The sequence below is a fragment of the Gopherus flavomarginatus genome, chromosome 5 (assembly GCF_025201925.1).
Source record: "Gopherus flavomarginatus isolate rGopFla2 chromosome 5, rGopFla2.mat.asm, whole genome shotgun sequence".
Lineage (NCBI taxonomy): Eukaryota > Metazoa > Chordata > Testudines > Testudinidae > Gopherus > Gopherus flavomarginatus.
Genome location: NC_066621.1, coordinates 16336282 through 16356479, shown reverse-complemented (window position 1 = coordinate 16356479; position 20198 = coordinate 16336282). Strand labels below are relative to the sequence as shown.

Sequence of the window (20198 nt, the reverse complement as noted above, 5' to 3'; positions counted from 1 at the left end):
AGAAGCCTACCTGCCTCTTAACACTTTCACTGCCTGTCTTGTGCCCCGCTGCAGAAAATGATGAAGGACAACAACCTGGTGAGGCACCTGGACGCCTGCGAGACCATGGGCAATGCTACGGCCATCTGCTCTGACAAGACAGGCACGCTCACTATGAACCGCATGACCGTGGTGCAGGCCTATGTGGGCGACACCCATTATCGGCAGATCCCTGACCCTGAAGCCATCCTGCCCAAGGTCTTAGACCTCATCGTCAATAGCGTCGCCATCAACTCAGCCTACACGTCCAAGATCCTGGTGAGTTGTCCTTCCTCTGCTACTCCAACAGTACTGCTTCTAGCCCCTTCCAGAGCTTAGCTGGCTGGTGAACATCCAAAGGAACAGCACAGGGAAAAATACGAAGCTGTGATAGGATATGGGGGATGGCATATAAGATCTAGTCCCTGATGAACAAAGATTTAAGACCAGCTTAGCACCCTTTGTGTCCTCTAAACAGCTGGTCAGAGGATCTAGTTCAAATAGGAATTAATGTCCCCTGTTATGCAGGAGGTCAGACTAGATCGGGGTAGGCAACCTATGGCACGCATGCCAAAGGTGGCACACAAGCGGATTTTCAGTGGCACTCACATTGCCTGGATCCTGGCCACCAGTTTGAGGGGCTCTGCATTTTAATTTTAAATAAAGCTTCTTAAGCCTTTTAATAACCTTATTTACTTTACATACAACAATAGTTTAGTGGTATATTATAAACTTATAGAAAGAGACCTTCTAAAAACATTAAAATGTATTACTGGCACGCGACACCTTAAATGAGAGTGAATAAATGAAGACTTGGCATAGCACTTCTGAAAGGTTGCCGACCGCTGGACTAGACGATCAATGGTCCGTTTTTCCCTTAGAATCTGTGACTTTCTGTCACCTTGCACCGTCCTGTACACTGGTGTGTTGATATGTGATGGTGCATGCAGAGAGTCTGAAACAATGGGCTAGGTCCTCAGCTGGGGTTTACACCTCTTAGAGCTCCGGGGCTGGGCTTGACCACAGTGGAGCTATCCTGATGTGCACTAGCTGAGGATCTGGCTCTGGGGCTCTAAGAAGTGGAATCTACACCCGTTCATCTTGGTGCATTAACTCTGGACCCTGCTGATCACAATCTAAAAAATTCAACATCCATTCTATCCCTGCAGATCAGACTTCCAACTCCTCCCCCTTCCCCACCTCGGCGGGCCTGGCTGGGAAGATTTTATTGACTTTTATTCCCCCCTTTTCTGCCCACTTTGGGAACTTCTTAGCCACCGGAAAAGGAAGGGGGCCTCCCACGGCAAGTGGGAAACAAGACGGAGTGCTCCCTGCTGGGCTTTGTCCTGGATTTGAAGCAAGACTACCAGGCGGTTCGGAACGAGGTGCCAGAGGAGAAGCTCTACAAGGTCTACACCTTCAACTCGGTGCGCAAATCCATGAGCACAGTCTTGAAAAACTCGGACGGCAGCTTCCGCATGTACAGCAAAGGGGCCTCTGAGATCATCCTACGCAAGTAACTACCCTCCCCTCCTCCGTTGCTGAGTAAGCCCAGTCCCCTGTTGGAGCCAGTAGTGGTGCTTCTGAATGCAAGTTCTCCAGCTGTGCTCCAGAGGCCACTAATGGTCTGGGGTGCCCTTCCAGAATGAACCCAGCATTGGGGGGCGGAATTTCAGTGGGGACTTTGCTGAGAGATCTCTTTTGTGGGCGTATCTTTAGAACAGAGAATAATAATCCCTAGTTCTTCTGTAGCGCTTTTTTTTTTTTTTTTTTTCTCATCTGTAGCTGTCATAGCACTTTACAAAGGAGATCAGTATCATTATCCTAATTTTACAGATTAGGGAAGCTGAGGCCCAGAGAGATGTGACTGGATTGGTCACCAAGCAGACTGGGAATAGAACCCTAGTCTCCCAAGTCCTGGTCCAGTGCACTCTCCACTAGGACACACTGCCTGTGGGAAAGCTTTGGGTAGCACCTAGTGAGGTGAAAGGTTCTCTGAGCATTATAAGAGCATTGCCCCGTGCAGGACAGCCCCTTGGCTTCATCCTCAGTTGCCTGGTATAAGATACAATATGTTAATCGGGGCTCAGGTGGAACCTCTTGGGAGGGAGATGGACATATTTGATGAGTAAGTATTTTGTCACTTCTACTGCTGCCTTTGCGCTCGTGGCAGCCAAAATGCCAGGCAAGAAGCTGCGGTGGTGTCTGCAGCCAGGTAGTGCCGTACGTGGGGTAGGGAGTGTGTTCCAGAGAGATTCCCAGCCCAGCTTTGCAGCCCAGAGAATCTAGGCTTTTTCAGGGAAGGAAGCATCCACCTCTTTCTTTCTGTGGGCTCGCCTGAAAACTCTTGGGGTTCATGCCTAACTGACAGATGAAAGTGGCTTGCAAAATCTCTGTGGCGCAGCTTCTTCTGCTGTGTGGTTGGTGCTTGGAGGCTTGCCTCTCTAGTTAGTCTGCAGATGCCAAGCCGTGTCTCCGTTAACTTCTGAAACCTCTGCCTTGTGCAGGTGCACAAAGATCCTGGACAAGAATGGGGACCTGCGGGTGTTCAAGGTGAAGGACCGGGATGAGATGGTGAAGAAGGTGATTGAGCCGATGGCGTGCCAGGGGCTGCGCACCATCTGCCTGGCCTTCCGCGACTTTCCTGCTGACGCCGAGCCTAACTGGGACAGCGAGAACGAGATCATGTCTGACCTGGCCTGTATCACTGTGGTCGGCATAGAGGACCCTGTCCGGCCAGAGGTACCACAACACCCTTTTATCACCTTGACACAGGCCGTTCGGCTGCTTTGCTGGCTGTGTGTCCCTTCCCCACCCTGCTGTGGGCATGAGCCCTGTGCCCCTTGTTATGCCGCTGCTATGGGGTGATTGTCCTTTCAGAGAAGTGGATGGGCATCAGCACCCCACAGAGATGTCCTGTGGTCCCTGTGCCATGTGTGAGTGCTAACTCCTGAGGTGCCCTCACTCTATGCCACTATTTGGAGCACTCCACGTGCCTGGGGTGTGCACTTCCCTGCCTTGCCTGTATACTAGACACTGGTGGCAGGCTTATCCCTGCAAAGTGTCTGGGTGCGAGCGCTTCTCCAGTGCCAATGTCCAGGGGAAGGGTGTGTTGCCAGAGGTTGCAGAGAAGCCAGGCGGAGAGTGCCACAGGTGAAAGGTTACTTGGGGGAGAACTGATTTGCTGCCCCATAGGGTGAGAGAGTACCTTTTACAGGAACCTGTTTTCCCCAGTGATGCCCACCTGCTGCTTCCCCTCTGTTCTTTCTCACGGCTCGCCCGGGTGTGACAGACAGACCGCTAGGCTAACGCAATAAGCAGTCCCATGCCTGCCTCCTGATTACATTTTGGAGCCTTTCTTGCTCTCGTCTTTCCCTAATTAGACGTTGAAGTATCTGGGCTCGGGAATCACATTACAGATGCCCAGTCTGCACCAGCTCTGGAGGCCATGATTCAATTTGCTGATTTCTCAGTAATGCACACACACACACACACACACACACACACACACACACACACACACACACACACACACACACACACACACACACACACACACAGTCTCGTTCTGTCTGTGCAGAGGCCCGGGCTGCTGTCAACATGCCATCCTGCTCAGCAGAAGAAATAAAACGTCCCACATCTTGATTGGATTGCTCATCCGTACCTCAGCACCAGAGGTTCCTCAGCACTGTGGAGGACGCAATAAGATTACGTCTCCCTGGGGGCAGTAGAAGAACAGCACCATGGCCAATTCCAGGAATGGCTCTGAACAGACCTCCTTGAGCCGTGGAGAGTACCAGCTCCTTGGTTCATAACCGCTCCGCCAGTGCCTCCTACACCGAGCTTAGAAGTGAGCTGGCTCCTGCCAAACTCTCAGTAACTTGAGGCCCCTGCGTGCAGCCTGGTACGATGGGGCTCCAGTGCTTCTCTGTTCTTCTAAAGTGCCCTTCACCACAGCATCTAGGCTCCACAGACCCAAGTCACCATGCTTCACCTCCGTGCTCCTGTAGAGCAAGATGGAGACTCTCTGCCCTGCCCTCAAGTTAGCCGCTGCCTGGTTCTTGACTTCAGGGGGCCAGTGCCAAATCAGCCTTGGGCTTGGAGAACAAGATGTAGAAGCAGGACTCTAGTTCTTCTTGCTTTTTGGTTCTTGGGGATTCCACCATCTGGGGCCTTCCTCCCAGGCTGCCCTGAGCCTTCCACCCTACGCAGCATTCCTCTGCGTGATCCTGCTTTCAGTGGCCGGCCTGGCCCAGCCCAGCGATGTATTGGGACCAAGGGAGGCCTGAATTCACCAAAACTCGAATGAACCTCCTGCTCCAATGCCCTCAAAACATCTCTCAGGCCCACCCTGGGCTCCTTTATCTTCATCCCCTGGACCTTCTCCCTGGATGGGCTCTTCCCATCCCCAGCTCCCTCATGCACCCAACTTTCCCAGACACTGCTCTTCAGTTTGCCCTGGCTCACTGCTGGCCAGAATTCTAGCAATCCTGCCTTAATCTGCCGCTGCCACTCATTCCTAGGAAGGCCTCCTGCTGCATCACAGCTGCTAGTGTGTCCCTCCATTCATGCTGCCCAGGTGGGGCTCCTTGAGTCTGACCCTATGGGTTTGTTTTTCCCCAGCTCCTCTTTTTCCGGTCTGTCTCTCTTCCCCTGTCTGTCTCTTTCCCACAGTGTCTCTCTCTGACCTTGCCCTTAGGTGCCAGAGGCCATCCTGAAGTGTCAGCGTGCTGGCATCACCGTCCGCATGGTGACAGGTGACAACATCAACACCGCCCGCGCCATCGCTACTAAATGTGGCATCCTGCTGCCTGGGGAGGACTTCCTGTGCCTGGAGGGCAAGGAGTTCAACCGGCTCATCCGGAACGAGAAGGGAGAGGTAGGAATACAGATAAGAGACCCTGCCTCTGTATGAGTCCCTCGGGGTCCTGGACAGTAGACTCCAGGGGCATCTTCAGAAGCGTAGCCTGCTGACAAAGCTTGCTGCCGAACCATAGACCTGGAAGTGCAGCATATGGAGGTAGCCTCTTGTTCCTGCCTAATACTGGCCTCTTGGACCAAAACTGAGCTGGACCTAGCTGGGTTTTTAATGCTTCGAGTGCCTGTCATAGAGAGCTGTCCACTCAGCTAGCATCAGCTGGGGCTTCTGGCCAGCTTGGCCAGAGACCGGTGACCTCTGGAGGATGCCTGGGCTCTAGACATGCTGTGGGAGAAACAGTTGAGTTGAGGTGAAGGGAACATCCAGTCCTCACTCCCCATCCTTCCCTACTGAATGATCCTTTGCTCTCAATAGAGCTGGACAAAATTCTTCCGTGACTAGTTTATTCACTGAAGAATGCCGTTTCGGGTTGACCGAAACTGTCCAAGTGTTTGGGTCAAATTCTGCCTATCGTTTCAGCTAGGGGGGAAAAGGAGGGAAACTTTTTGGAAAAAGTCAAAACTATTTTGATTGAATATTTTTGCTAAATGAACCGTTTTGACTTGTTTTGAAATCGAGGTAGGGGAAAAAAACTCCACACCTGAAAACTAAACTAAACCTTTTGGACCCACACTGAATAGTTTGTTTTTCAGTTTTTCTTTTCGGCCAGCAAATCGAGTAATCAATGATTCACTCAGCTCTAGTTTTCAAATGCCTCCCTGGCCAGGTGACCGACTCAACGTCTCTCTCGGTTGGTCCTGCAGGTGGAGCAAGAGCAGCTGGATAAAGTCTGGCCCAAGCTGCGAGTCCTGGCCCGTTCCTCCCCCACGGATAAGCATACGCTTGTGAAAGGTAAGGGCAGCCAGAGAGCCAGCAAACGTGCTCCTGCACAAATGCCCGCAGGGTATGGAACATCGAGCCAGGGTGCCTGTGTTCTTTTCCCAGCTCTACCATTGACTCACTGTGACCTAGAGCAAGATGGTTTTTTTCCCCCCATCGTCCCTTGTGCCTCACGTTTTTTTCCCCATCTGTATAACAAGGCTAATTGGTGCTGGTCATCTTCCTAGGGGGGGCAGTAACGCTTAAGAACTGAGATCCTTGCAGGGAAGGTGATCTGGAAGGTGAAGTATCAGCAGTATCCTGGTATAGGTGCTGGAACTGGAGGTGCTGGGGGTGCAGCTGCACCCCCTGGCTTGAAGTGGTTTCCTTCATATACAGCGTTGACAGTTTGGTTCAATGGCTGTCAGCACCGCCTCTCCCCCCATATAAATAGTTCCAGCATCCCTGCCAGAAGAGATGCTGGATGAGTCTTAAAACAGTGCCTGTCCCCAATGAGAGAGGCAGCCCTGCAATATTCAGTGGCTGACAGGTGTCTGCATTAAGAGAAGACGTACCACTGTTGTATTGCCACTTTGTGCAGATCTAATGATTCCCAAGCCAACTGCTACCCAGTGCAGCTCCATCTGTGCGAGGAGCCCATGCTGGGGCCTGTTTCCTTTGAACCCTGTCTCTGTGTTTCAGGAATTATTGACAGCACTGTTGGAGAGCGACGGCAGGTGGTGGCGGTAACTGGGGACGGGACCAACGATGGCCCAGCCTTGAAGAAAGCTGATGTTGGATTTGCTATGGTATGGAAGAACATGGGTCTTTCTCTGTGTGCTGCATTGTTAGGAAACATCATATGGATTTGAAGAGGAATTAAAACCTTTATGTGGTATAGGAATCACTCAAAGGCACACAGGATGTAATAGAAGAGATCATTTTAATCATCCTATAGACTTTTATCCCTGCTATAAAAATCTCTATTAAATTCCATAAGATGGTTCAAAAATTTTGCAAGGAGGTGATAATTTTGTATTAAGTGCTATAGGATTTTTGCCACAAAGGCCCTGGAAAATATCCCATACCGAGAAACAATCATCTTATCCTGGCTTAAAGACAGACCCTCCCTCCTTTTACATTCTTAAAGGGATATTGTTAGGTTAAGAATCATGGCCTTAACTTTCAAATGTGGCTGTTGAAAGCTAATGTCCTAAACCCATACATAAGCACCTAAATAAACATAGCCTGGTTTTCATAGATGTGCGGGACAGTGGTAGGTGTGGATGTTCAGCACCTCTGCAAATCAGCCACGTGTATTTAGGAGCCTGGCTTAAAGGACCCAGGCCTGGAATTACTGACCTAGACTTAAAATAAACAGCCTGAGATCTTACTTATCTTTCTGATTAATGCATTAGCTTATTTACCCAGAAAGAATTTGAAAATCTAGTTTTTTGCTGTTAACGCCGCCTACTTTTTTGCATTTCTTTCAAATGGAACCATGAAAATAGACTGGTCGTTTCCCCTTGTTTGTAGTCCATTTTATGTTCAGGTTGTCGTACACTAGCATCAGGTTGCAGAGTTTGGGTTGCAGCCTCTGCAGAGGAATGTGTGTATGTTTCCTTTATGAATTTTTTTTTTCAAAGATATGTTGGAAGCCATTTTGCAGACCTTGGATTTTAATAGGTTTGCAGTCCTACTGAATCCTCTAGAGCCCCTGCAACATCAACATTTTCTGTCTTTCTCTCACTCATTGATTTAGTCCAAGCAATGGACTTGATCGCTGGCTAAAACTAAGGTCTTGAATCTTCATGCTGGACATGGGAGTTCCACAACTGGAGAGGTGACTGGATCGGGTGCTGAAATCTGGTGACCAGTCCTTTTGGGGCTGAATGTTGTGCTGAGAATTGAAAAGAATGGCTGCCCTGCTGCAATCTGGGGATAGACTTTCCCACAGGAACAGGAAACTAAGGGCCCCTTACTGCATCTCTCTGAGTATGGACTCCGGAGACTGGGAAACAAACAACATAGTTAAAATTCAATTTCACGTTTGCTCTCCTACCAAAACCAGGGAATTCACAGCTAGGGACAGAATCTCCCAATACCCAGGCTCAACAGGACCCAGCAGGAGAACATTAGGGAAAATGCTTAAGCGGCTCCCACTTTACACCTCTCCTGGCAATGGCAGCATCTGTGCAAACTGAGCGCCATCTGGTGCCCACTACTGATTATTGCAGCCTAATCACTTTTAAATACCCATTGTATAGTGCCTTAGATGTGGGTGGCGCTTTGCAAAGCAAACAGGGAGTCTGTGCCCCAGAGAGATTGCAGTCACAGAGGTCCACCTCCGGCTGGTGCTTATTGCTGGATTACAGTCTAAATGAAGACCAGAGGAGCAGGGAGAGGTGACAAACACAAGGGAGAGTAATCCTCAGAGACCTTTACTAGCAAATTAACTATATTGGGTGTAATTTGTGGGGGGAAGCCCATCTATTCCTCTGGAGCTCTACCAGAGAGAGAGAGAGCGAGCACCTCTGAATCCCAATGGTCTCTGTTTGTATGAATGTTTAGCAAAAAGAATGGAGGGGAAGCAGCTACTTTTAAGCCACTTTGTGTGGGTGTTAGCCATAGCATTAACCTCTGAAGGTTCACAAGCCTCCTGCTAGGGCAGCAGCATGCCAAGGGCTCAAGGAGGGAGTCACAAGATGGTTTAATATTCTATGCACCCACCACTGTAAAGCCCCAGTTTGGAAACAAATCAACCCTAAACCAAATGCTTCTGTTCCTTTACTGAGGTATAACAGCAGGCAGCATGACCCAGTGTTGAGGACACAGTACCGGGATGAGAGAGCCCAGCGTTCTATTCCAACTCTGCCACTGACCTGCGTGACCTTCAGCGAGTTACGTCCCCTCCCATGTACCTCATTTTGTTCCTTTGTAAGACAGGGGCGATGCCACTGAGCTGCCTTTGTCTAATGCTTTGCGATCTACAGATGGAAAGTGTTTGTGTGCTCAGCAGTATTATTACTACTATTGCAGTCTGCTCCATTTCAGCACTCAGTGTAGTAAGATGCTGGTAGGGGATCCACCACCAGAACTGACAGCCTGCTGTCCCCACATGGGAAGGAAGGCACTTGGTGCATGGGACATAGGAAGCTGTTCCAAGCATAGAGGGTGTCCTGTAAAGATAGAGGCAGGCCTAGTCTGATCTGGATCCAAACTTCCAAGGCTTGTCGGCGTTGTGGAACAGGCCTGTCTCCGGAAAGAAGCCGAGTACTGGTGTGTGGAGATGGACAGTTTTCCCAGTGACCCCCAACTATACATATAAAATGATGGGTCTAAATTAGCTGTTACCACTCAAGAAAAAGATCTTGGAGTCATTGTGAATAGTTCTTTGAAAACATCCACTCGGTGTGCAATGGCATTCAAAAAAGCAAACGATGTTAGGAATCATTAAGAAAGGGATAGATGATAAAACAGAAAATACCATATTGCCTCTATATAAATCCAAGTACGCCTGCATCTTGAATACTGCGTGCAGATGTAGTCACCCTATTTCAAAATAGCTATATTGGAATTGGAAAAGGTTCAGAAAAGGCAACAAAAATGATTAGGAGTGTGGAACAGCTGCCATATGAGGCAAGAATAATAAGACTGGGACTTTTCAGCTTGGAAAAGAGATGACTTAGGGGGGATATGATAGAGGTCTATAAATCATGACTGGTGTGGAGAAAGTAAATAAGGACGTGTTATTGACTCCTCATAACACACGAAGTAGGGGCCGTCAAATGAAATTAATAGGCAGCAGGTTAAAACAAACAAAAGGAAGTATTTTTTCACACAATGCACAGCCAACCTGTGGAGCTCCTTGCCAGAGGATGTTGTGAAGGCCAAGACTATAACGGTTCCAAAAAGAACTAGATAAGTTCATGGAGGACAGATCCATCAATGGCTCTTAGCCAGGACAGGCAGGGATGGTGTCCCTAGCCTCTGTTTGCCAGAAGCTGGGAATAGGCAACGGAATGGATCAGTTGATTCCCTGTTCTGCTCATTCTCTCTGAGGCACTTTGCACTTGCCACTGTCAGAAGACAGGATGTTGGGCTAGATGGGTCTTTGGTCTGACCCAGTATGGCTGATCTTATGTGCTTATGACTCATCGCCACCCTCTTCTCCACTCTGTTTCCCCTCAAGGGCATCGCAGGCACTGACGTGGCCAAAGAGGCTTCAGACATCATCCTGACGGACGACAACTTCACCAGCATCGTCAAAGCAGTGATGTGGGGCCGCAACGTATATGACAGCATCTCCAAGTTCCTTCAGTTCCAGCTGACCGTCAACGTGGTGGCGGTCATTGTCGCTTTCACAGGGGCCTGCATCACACAGGTAAGGAGGCTTGGGCAACACCCTAGTGGTTAGAGCTGGATGGGACTTGAATCTAGGAGTCCTTGGTTTGGCTGCTGACTCACCATGAGACCTTGGGCAAGTCATTTAATCTCTGTCAAATGGGAAGATAATGGTAATTTGTGATGGGAAGGCTGTGATTAAAATAATCGTGGCAAAGCGTCTGGTGAGGAGCCACAGAGCAGCAAAGGCGGCAGTGGTGGTTTTATGTATTGAGCAAAGAGACCACGTTCTCCATGGGGGATTCTTCTCCCTCTGCAGGACTCTCCGCTGAAGGCCGTCCAGATGCTGTGGGTGAACTTGATCATGGACACCTTTGCATCCTTAGCTCTTGCCACTGAGCCCCCCTCGGAGTCCCTGCTGCTGCGCCGGCCGTATGGCCGCAACAAGCCCCTGATCTCCCGCACCATGATGAAGAACATCCTGGGGCACGCGGTGTACCAGCTCACCATCATCTTCACTTTGCTTTTTGCAGGTGAGTCTATGAGGGCATAGGGGAGGGGGAACCTCCAAACCTGCCACCCCCTCTATCTCTAAACCAGTGAGGTGTAAATCCATGCAGGCTGCTATCTAATCAAGCTGGGAAGGTGCCCACCTACAGTGACCCCAGTTCAGTGAATCACATTGTCTGCACCAGAATCTACTGGGTGCAGAGCACACGCTGTATCCAAGGAAGTGGCTCCTTCTTTCAGCTCTCTACTAAGTAAAGGGTTAATGAAATGAACACTTTTTTTTTTTTTTTTGCGTCTAGAGATGGATTGGCTCCTGGGATTTGTAATGGCCCAGGTCATTAGTTCAGTTATGGCCCTGCTCTGCAGCGACTACAAGTGGCTGCTGGGTGGGACTCGGTCTAATTCCAAGTGAGTCAGCATCCACAATACAAACCATGGCTACTGCCTGCTCTAAATGGCCTCCCTTCTTGGCCGCCTCGGCACGTAGGCCGAGAACCCAATGGGCGCTCAGCTCCCCAAGGTGGCAGCTTCATGCCGGGGATGGCAGAGGGCAGCGTGAGGCGGAGAAGGAAGCTGCTGCTGCTGATCCTCTTGGGACGAAGGGAGGACATGACTATCTCTGCCTGCCTGTCCGGTATTAAATTCCCATCTGTTTAAAGACCTCCAGGGCCTCCGGTAGGGCCCAACACAGGGACATATCCTCCCATGTGTCTGAATGGGCTCTGCCTGGCTTATCCATGATGCACTGCATTTTTCTGGTGCCCTCGGTCATGCTAACTGAGACAGGCATCTGTTTCTCCACGTTCCCTTAGTCCATCCCCCTGTGTTTCCATAATTAAGCTCCTCCTGCAATTAAAAAGCCAAAGTGGAGGAAGGTCCTATCTTTTATTGGACCAACTTCTGTTGGGGAGAGACATGCTTTCAAGCTACACAGAGCCCTTCTTCAGGACTGGGAAACTGCCTCGGGCTATGTCTACACTATATCACTTACAGTGCACTTCTGGTGAAGACTCTAAGCCAACGGGGGAGAGATCTCCAGTCAGCTTAATGACTCCTGCCTCCACAAGAGGCGGTAGCTATGGGAGAAGTTCTCCTGCCGACAGCGCTGTCTGCACTGGTGCACATCACTCAGAGGTGTGTATTATTCACACCCTGGGCGACATAAATTATACCCAAGTAATCTGTAGTGTACACGTAGCCTCAGCATCCCTGCTAAATTTGAGGTGGAACAGATTGTGTGTTTAGCATAAGTAGTTACCACATTTCAAGGGACAATTCAAGGTGAAGTGGCCTGTTTCTGACTGGAGAGATATAGAGTGGAGAAGGACAGGATGGGGAGAAGTAGCTGGGCGGGGGCGGGTGTCAGTGGGTTACAGATTGTTATAATATGCCATAAATTCAGTATTTCTATTCTGTCCATGATTTTTAGTGTCTAGCAGAGTAGTGAACTTAAACGCCCAGGCTCTTTTCAAGGTATGGTGCAGGTTTCCTCTGAGGATGAGGACTGATACAGAGCGATCGCTTTGTGAAAAGTGGTCACCCACAGGTGATGGAGTGTTTTTTGTCTTATCGTTTTCCTCTGTGAGCTCATTTGAGAGCATAGTGATGGTCTGGAGCTGCTATTGGAGCATTTAGTGCGCTAGGTGAGGTGATAGGCATGTGTAGGAACCATGGGCCGATAAAAGGTATTACCTCCCCTTGCTTTCTCTATCTCCAATCATGGGACCAACACGGCTGCAACAACCCTGCTCGTACTGCAGTGTCAGTTCAAATTCCATGTTATGCGGGGAAAAAACGCACAAAATTCCTCTTTCTCCTCCTGTCTGGTAGGCGAGAGGTTCTTTGATATTGACAGTGGCCGGAACGCGCCGCTGCACTCGCCTCCCTCTGAACACTACACCATTGTCTTCAACACCTTCGTCATGATGCAGCTGTTCAACGAGATCAATGCTCGCAAGATTCATGGCGAGAGGAACGTCTTTGATGCCATCTTCCGGAATCCCATCTTCTGCACGGTGGTGCTGGGAACTTTTGCCGCCCAGGTAACAGCAATGGGCACTGAGCGGCGTGGGTGCGTGTGGACTAGAGATAGGTAGTGCGTACTGAAGAGAGGAAGGATGGGGAAGTGGTTAGGGCACTAGCCTGGTTCTCAGGAGAGTGGGGTTTGAATCTCTGCTCTGCCACAGGCACCCTTTGGGACCTTGGGCAAGTTTCTTAGCCTCTGTGTGCCTCAGTTCCCCACCTGTAAATGGAGATAATAGTCCTTCCTTATTTTGTAGGGTGTTGCAAGGATAATTGTAATAATGCTTATGAGCTGCTCAGATACTACGGTGATGGGTTTATAAACCCCTAGCTAGAGCTAGAAATGACCTTGAAAACTGGGTTTTGCAGGACCAAGGAGTAGTTTGGATTTAGGGTCCATTTTATCCAGAGCCCTGCAGTCGAGTTGGGTCTAGATAAGAGGTTCTGGTTCTGGCCCGACCCCCATCCAGATGCTGACATGGATGAGCACAGAGAGTTTCCATTCTGTTGCTCTGGGCTTAGCATTTTACAGCTCTGGGATGTTTATAGCCTGAGATGTTCATTTGGTCCTTTTTTCAGTAAAAACGCTTGGCGTGTGCCTAGTTGTTAAGCCTGCCACTCCCTTCTGAGATGGGGAAAATTTGAGTGTCTGGGTGTGTGGCTCAGAAGCCTCAGCTTGTAGCATCTGGGGAGCTCTGCTGCAAAGAGCATTTATTGTAGAGAGGTTTTCCAGAGCTGTCCAGACAATGCCCTTTGCTTGGTGTCACGACACTGGGATATGAAAGAGGATGAAGCATAAGGAGGGGGAAGTTGTGGTTTCTTTGACCCTTTTTTGGGTCTGGATGAGATACATGCTCCAATATACTGGCTCGACCCGGGTGCAAACTGGAAAGGGATTGGGAGAACTAGTCAAAATCTTCTTACAATGGAAAAAAATTTTCCAGTGAGAAGCAGCTTTTTGTGTAAATGTCAATTTTTGTTTTGAAATTTTCCGATTTTTTCAATGAAAACCAGTTGCTGAAAACTTTTTTTTTTTTTTTTTTTTTTTTTTTTAAATGGGAGTGACGTGGCCTAGAAAAACCGAACGTTTTCAAGGGGCAAATACTTAATTTCCCTTCAGATGCCTTTGGTGGGAAATTCTTTGCATTTTCCAACCCCCAAGTTGTAGCTTTGCTGTCCTGCACCCAGTGACACTGAAAGCATCCCGAACTGGTTGCTTGAGGAGGAAGAGACTCCCAAATGCCATGCGACCTCTCTGACTGCATGCCCCGCGGCGTGTGCTATTCTCTCCTGCGCTGCAGATCCTCATCGTGGAGTTTGGTGGGAAGCCGTTCAGCAGCTCTGGGCTCACCTTGAGCCAGTGGCTCTGGTGCATCTTTATCGGTGTCGGAGAGCTGCTTTGGGGCCAGGTGAGGGCTGGGCTAATGACTCCATCCCCGCTGTATATTTCCAAACCCATTGCCCCCAATGGAAACATCTTATCACTCTGCATGTACACCTATATAATACTTAACCCTGCCATGAGTGCCGGGGATTGGACTAGATGACCTTTCGAGGTTCCTTCCAGTTCTATGATTCAAAATCCGCCCCCATGTACCGCCCCCAAGCACTGCTTGCTTCCTTCTGCTAAAAACAGAGGGAGAGCTCTCCATCCTCTGGCTGGTGCTGTGAGATGAACATCCATCCATCCACTCCCCCCCGCCATATACCCTGGGGGGTTGCCATAAGGAGTTGGAGGGAGTGCTGCTCTAGGCTGGCAAATGAGGGCTCTCCCTCTTTTTAATTATTGCCTTGTGAGCAGCTCAGGGCCGCAGGCAAGCCAGCCTGAGCAATACTGATGGGGGGGACTCTTGGGGGATGGGGAGCAAAGATGTCACATCCCCAGGATGAGGAAGCAGCTCCATTGGTACAGATGATGGTGAGGGATTAACCCATGGGTCCCCATGTCTCTGTAGCTGATCTGCAGTGTTCCGACCAGCCACCTGAAGTTCCTGAAGGAAGCCGGACATGGTACCACCAAGGAGGATATTCCAGAGGAGGACCTGCCGGAGGACATGGATGAGATTGACCATGCTGAAATGGAGCTGCGGCGAGGGCAGATTCTGTGGTTCAGGGGCCTCAACAGAATACAGACTCAGGTACCGTGTTGGGCACTGAGGTGCCTCTTCCTGTTTTCCCAGGGGCCCTGGCTGAAGCAATCTAGGGCCCTCCTGTTACCTGTGCAGCTCCTCGTGCCCATGGTGACACTTCAGCCCCTCCAGGGTCTAGAATTCCCACTGCCAGTGCCTTTCTGGGTTAGCGCCGATCAGCAAGTCAGGCCTGTGAGCATGCACTGCTGCTTAGCCGCCTGCTTCCCAGTGGAGGCTGTAGTTACTGTGGGAAGGGATCTCAGTGCCTTCTGCAGCTGTCTGGGAAGGGGCTCAGAGCTGCATGGCCCTCGGTGTTAATGGGGCTTGGGCAGGTGACCATGTAACCATGGATGGTGCAGCTGGGTGGTGGCTGTTGAGCCTTTTTCTAAGCATCGTCTGCAGGATTGTTGCTCCCCTAGTGGGAAGTAAATGCTGAGCAGCCTTAGCCAAGCCCTGACGAAAGATTCTGCTCTTGGAGGGCCCATCTACCTGCATCTGGGATGGAGTTGAATACGCTGCGGGAGATGGGGCATTTAGCACCCTGGTTCTCTCCTTGTTTCTACGTTGCAGGTGTGTGAACCCCATTCGATAGGGATCAAAGCTCCACCCCTTTCCCTTCCCCACCTGTCCTCTTCCCACTGACTTCAGTGGCCTTTGGATGGAACCGTTTCAAACCCCAGGCTCAAATGAGGACAGCAGCTCCAGTCCAGCAGAGAGCCAGGCTGGCTTAGTTTGGTGGAGTAGTAAAGCTGCTTCTCAGGACTTGCCACTCTTGAGTGCCCATCTCTGTTACCAGCAGGGAAGTTGGGGTGGTTCTTTGCCAGCTTAATGCCTGCTGGCCTCGGTCAGCTGTTTGCACAACAATTATTGGCTGAGCTGGAGGCGTGTTGGCTTTCGTCTCTCTGGAGCCAACATGGTCTCTTGCGAAGGCAGCCAGAGCAGCGTGGTGATAGCCCGTACCATGGTGACTTTTCACACTCCCTCCCCAGTGGTTTTATTTGTCTTCTTCCCTGCTGCTCCCCCAGTCTCCTGATAAGTCCCCACTTGTGGGCCCTCTCTTCTTTATCTACTGTTCCCCGTGCTGTAGCTACAAGGGGAGGAGAATTGTACAAGGAAAAGAAGCCTGGTTATGGTTTCTTTAATAGTTTTTCTATTGCAGTTTTAAAAACCTCACTGACTTTTTTTTTTTTTAATTGTTTTTACCGAAGACCATATTTGTCCTTGGGACTCTCTTCTGCTTTTTTCCCCTGAAAGGAAGCGTCTCATCCTGAAGAATACACCATGCACATGAGCTGCTCACGTTTCTCTACCAGCCATTCCCTTCTCAATATTTCTCTTGTTAACGGTTCTCTCCCTGCCCCCAGGGCCTCCTCTACTCCATGATGGTGGAGGCTTTCTCTGTCCCTCTCACCTCCTGCCCCACACTGGGAAGGTAGAAGGCTGGGGGTGAAGAGGTGGGAGGCAAAGGCCAAAGTGAGGAATGCCATGCCAATGACTTGCAAGCTCCTGAAGCATGCTCTCAGCACTGCCAGCCCCTAGCAACGGGCTCTCCTCCTTGCTTGCCTGGCTCAAATGCCATGCAAGGAAGCTCGTGAATTCAGCATGGATGTGAGAAACAAAGAATTCCCACTCTTTTGCAAGTGGCACGTTCACTCCACCTCGTCGTCTCCTCCGGGTATTTCCCTTGTGTTGGCCTGTCTGTTCTTCCCCTACCCTCCGGCGTCCTGGCTGCAGATTGGGCAGTTGCCTAATAACATGAGACGTCTGGCTGGGAATAGCAGGGGCTTCTCAGCCCCTTGAGGGGGGCCCAGCATCTGTCGACCTGGAGCATCGCCATTGCCCTGGCTCCAGCTAAACAAGTCTTGAGGGGGTGAGGAGGAATTTGATAGCCTGAAAGCATCTTCCTCAAAGGCCTCTGGGAAACTTACGAGTCTGTCTTCTCCCTACCACTACAGCCTCATAGGCACAGCAAGGGCCAGTCCTTTGGTTTCCCTTTGCTCTTTACCCAGCTCCCAGGAACCAGAGCCCAGTGATGAGACACAAGGGGGAAGAGAGTTATTGAAGGGAGTGGGATAACGGCTGAGTTGTCTTTGGTTATTGTCTCACATTTATTTTTCCTTCCCAACTCTTCTGCCTTTGTGTCCAAACCCTGCTTTACCAGAGCAGGTTCTGAGGGGCTGGAGATGTTTCCCTCTGGCCTCTGAGTCTGGTGGGAATTTCAAAGTGAAATTCCTCCGTGGGGGGGTCATTTGGGTGGGAGCTCGGGGCAATATCTGCAAGGCAGCCTAAGTCCATGTGTGGCACCTGGAAAATATGATTAACCCAAGACAAAATGTCTCCTGAGACCCATATCTGCCAGGCTATATCCTCCTGGCTTTGTACAGTGGTTTCTTCTTCCCTGCCCAAAGCAAGCAAAGCAGATTCACCTTTTCTTTCCACCACAAAGGCTACTAGAGGTTTCTGAATGTGAAGGTACCAATCTGACCACCTCCACTCCTCCTGCCTAGGGATCCTGCCAGAGTTACCGTCCAATTGTTAAACATACATGGGATAAAGAAGGAGCCATGTTTGTTTTGCATGTTTCAGAATCATGCGACACACTTGGAATGAGAATTTTAGAGTGACTGCATTTCAAAGAAACGGGGGAAAGAGGGGGCTGGGGGCACTTCATGGAATGGAGGTACCGAGATGAGGCCTCAGTATTCTTGTGGACGTTGGATTTGTGAAGCTTGGTCACTGTTTCAGCACAGGTACCTGCTTCCATAATAGTGGCCAAACAGTAAAAGGTCCCTTGAGTCCATTGGACTGGAAGATGTGCCCACGTGGGATTCGCATACAAGTCCTACTTCACACGTGGAACTTATGGTTCATACAGCCTTAAGTGTGACACTTTTTTTTGCAGCACATAGGAAATGCATGTGATCCACACTAAAGCCACATGTGGTTTTTAAAAAAAAAAAATATTGGAGCACGGCCCACATTGAGGTCAGTGTGAGTTGTGTGTGAAAAACACAAGCCGGGGAGTACACATGACTGAAGCCAACGTGATTTTTGTCACCTGAGCTCCTATTCTTTTAAGCTCTGGTGCTGGCTTGTATCGGCCAGGCTGGGTTATTTTTGCAGTGAGATATGGGGAAAATAGATTCCGTTGGGGTCAGATGTTGCTGGTCATTGGGACGCTGGCTGTGTTTGCTAATTTCTCAAGCTAGCCTGCAGCCCGATAATGCCTTTGGGAATACCATGCCGTTACAAGAACGATCCAGACTTGCCAGAGTACGGTAGGTAGAAATTTCTGTAATGTAGTGCTGCAGAGGTGATGCAGGTTCTAGGTGCTGTCTCCAAACCAGTAAGAAGAATGAGCTAGCGATACCAGTAGCCACCATGTGGTGCCCATCGAGTCCGTACTGGAGCCAGTTTACTTATGAAGCTTCGCGTTCTTGCCTCATGAAAAATGCTGCTTGCTATTGCAACACTATGCAAAGCCCTGGGTTCTTTCCAGCATCATGTCTGTCCTGCAAATCCTAGCAAACCAGCCTGGAGATCAAAATCCTGGAGTTCTAGGCTTCCAGGAGAGTGTCCTCAATATGTGTGCCTTAAAGGGAAATGGTGGGGATTCTTTCACGATTGCCCTCGCTGATCGCAGGAAAACGTTCCTGCATCACAATATGAGGATGAAAAAAGGAAATGGCAAAGCTGTGCATGGAATACCCACTGGGATGGTCTGGGAAGCTGCGTGCCGTTCCTTGGGGAGGCCTTATTAAAAAGGATCATGTGACCAGGGCAGTGGCCAGAAACACAAGGAAACTGCAAGGACACGTAGCCTCCTGGTTCTACCTGTATGGACCTAGAGAGAGCTAGGAGAGTCAAAATTCAGAGCTGTGTAAATCCCGAGGTGTAACTGGCTACTGCTCTGAGCTACCTTCCTTGGAATGTGTCCACAGACTGACACTGCGGCTGTTTCCTTATTTCATAGCTGATGGTTTTTGTTTCTTTTTGTTCTTTATATTTAGGGCATTTGCATAAATCACTGTGTGGTTCAGGGCCTGATCCTGAGAGAGATGCTGAGCATCTGTGAGCCCGTTTGGCTTTAGTGGGAGTTGTAGACACTCGGCGTGTTTCTGGAGACAGCCCCTTACTCAGTCCAAGGAAAGACATGACTGATTGGAAATGCTTTTCTATCCCATTGCAGTTTTCTAGAATACAGGCTGCACTTTTGTATCTGTTGCCAGCTCACCCCTACACTCATCCCCTCCCTCTCTCTGTCTTTCTCTGTCTCTCTCTCTTTCCACACCTCCTGCAGGTTGCCTTTATGTACTAGATCCTTTTCCCCTGACTGCCCCCACTCCTTTGGGCCTGTGAAGATTGCATCTGATGCAAACTAGAGAGAGCGAGAGAGAGAGAGAGAGAGAGAGGGAGGGAAAGGCTGAAAGCTAACGTCTAATCTTTGCTCCATGTCTCTGCTTTTGGATCACCTGCCAAAACTGTATTTACGGGAATGTAATCTGAAATGGGTTTTTCCTTTCTTCTCCCTGCCCACCTCCATCCTCTCTTCCTTATCGTCTGTTTGTGTCTGTCCCTGTCTGCCCAGCCTCCCCTCCTTCCCACCCCCCATTCCTCTTGGTCTCTGACTGTGGGGCGAAGCTATCTCACTCTCTGATTCTTTACAGATGGACGTAGTTTACACATTCCAGACCGGCGCCTCCTCTTTACAGGGAGCCCTCAGGAGACAGCCTTCCATCGTGAGCCAGCACCACGATGTAAAACATGTTTCTAGCCCAACCCATGTAGCTCTTTCCTCCGTCAATTCCACTCCCACCACTTCTGCTGCTGCTGCTGCTGCATCTCCTACTGCGGGCAGTGAGTGATAGTCTCTATTACAATGCATGACTTCCTAATAACCACAAGAGAGCACTTGCATCGACCTAACGAAACCTGTTCTCTCTCTTCCTCTTTAATCCTTGACTTGGCTCAATGGTTCCTTGTCTCGATGCGGGGGCAGGGTGGAGAGGCCATTTGTTTCTTTTAGAGCTGTTGCATCTTTAACCATGTTTAAAACCTTTCCGGTTCATTTCCTTCTCTCCTCCTTGTTGCTTCTTTTATCTTTTCTCCTCCTTGCAGGATTTTGATGGATTTTTTTTTTTTCCCTTCCAATGGGTGCAAAATTTGAGGTTCTTTAACAGAACTGTGTGGGACAAATAAAATGAGGGAAGCCGTTCTTTCCACAAGTCAGGATTTCTGACATGGCTCCCCTCAAATCCTCTGAGCTGGTGGTTTTACTTAACTCTTGGTTTGTTGGAGGCCAGTGGGACCACTGATCTTTAGCGCTAATTTGTAACTGAACAGCCTCCAGATTGGCCTTCGCAGTAACTTGCATGTTGCATGAGCCACACGTCACTGGAAGTGACATTGAGCCCTGTGCAGAGGACTGCTGCTTAAGT

At 49.7% G+C, this 20198-nt stretch overlaps 1 protein-coding gene across 6 annotated transcripts in view; it reads left to right on the top strand.

Annotated features, from left to right (window-relative positions):
• Positions 1–20198, top strand: part of ATP2B4 (ATPase plasma membrane Ca2+ transporting 4) — a 105762-nt gene that overhangs the window by 74299 nt on the left and 11265 nt on the right. For 4 of the 6 annotated variants that reach the window (XM_050956548.1, XM_050956550.1, XM_050956549.1 and 1 more), the window contains 11 exons: positions 55–297; positions 1293–1534; positions 2526–2760; positions 4718–4897; positions 5701–5788; positions 6458–6564; positions 9948–10139; positions 10419–10632; positions 12440–12651; positions 13933–14040; positions 14587–14769. In XM_050956548.1, the coding sequence (XP_050812505.1) occupies positions 55–297; positions 1293–1534; positions 2526–2760; positions 4718–4897; positions 5701–5788; positions 6458–6564; positions 9948–10139; positions 10419–10632; positions 12440–12651; positions 13933–14040; positions 14587–14769 (2004 nt within the window). Of the gene's footprint in view, positions 1–54; positions 298–1292; positions 1535–2525; positions 2761–4717; positions 4898–5700; positions 5789–6457; positions 6565–9947; positions 10140–10418; positions 10633–12439; positions 12652–13932; positions 14041–14586; positions 14770–19427; positions 19618–20198 lie in introns of all 6 variants that reach the window. The other 2 variants (XM_050956554.1, XM_050956553.1) reach the window with 2 other exon arrangements.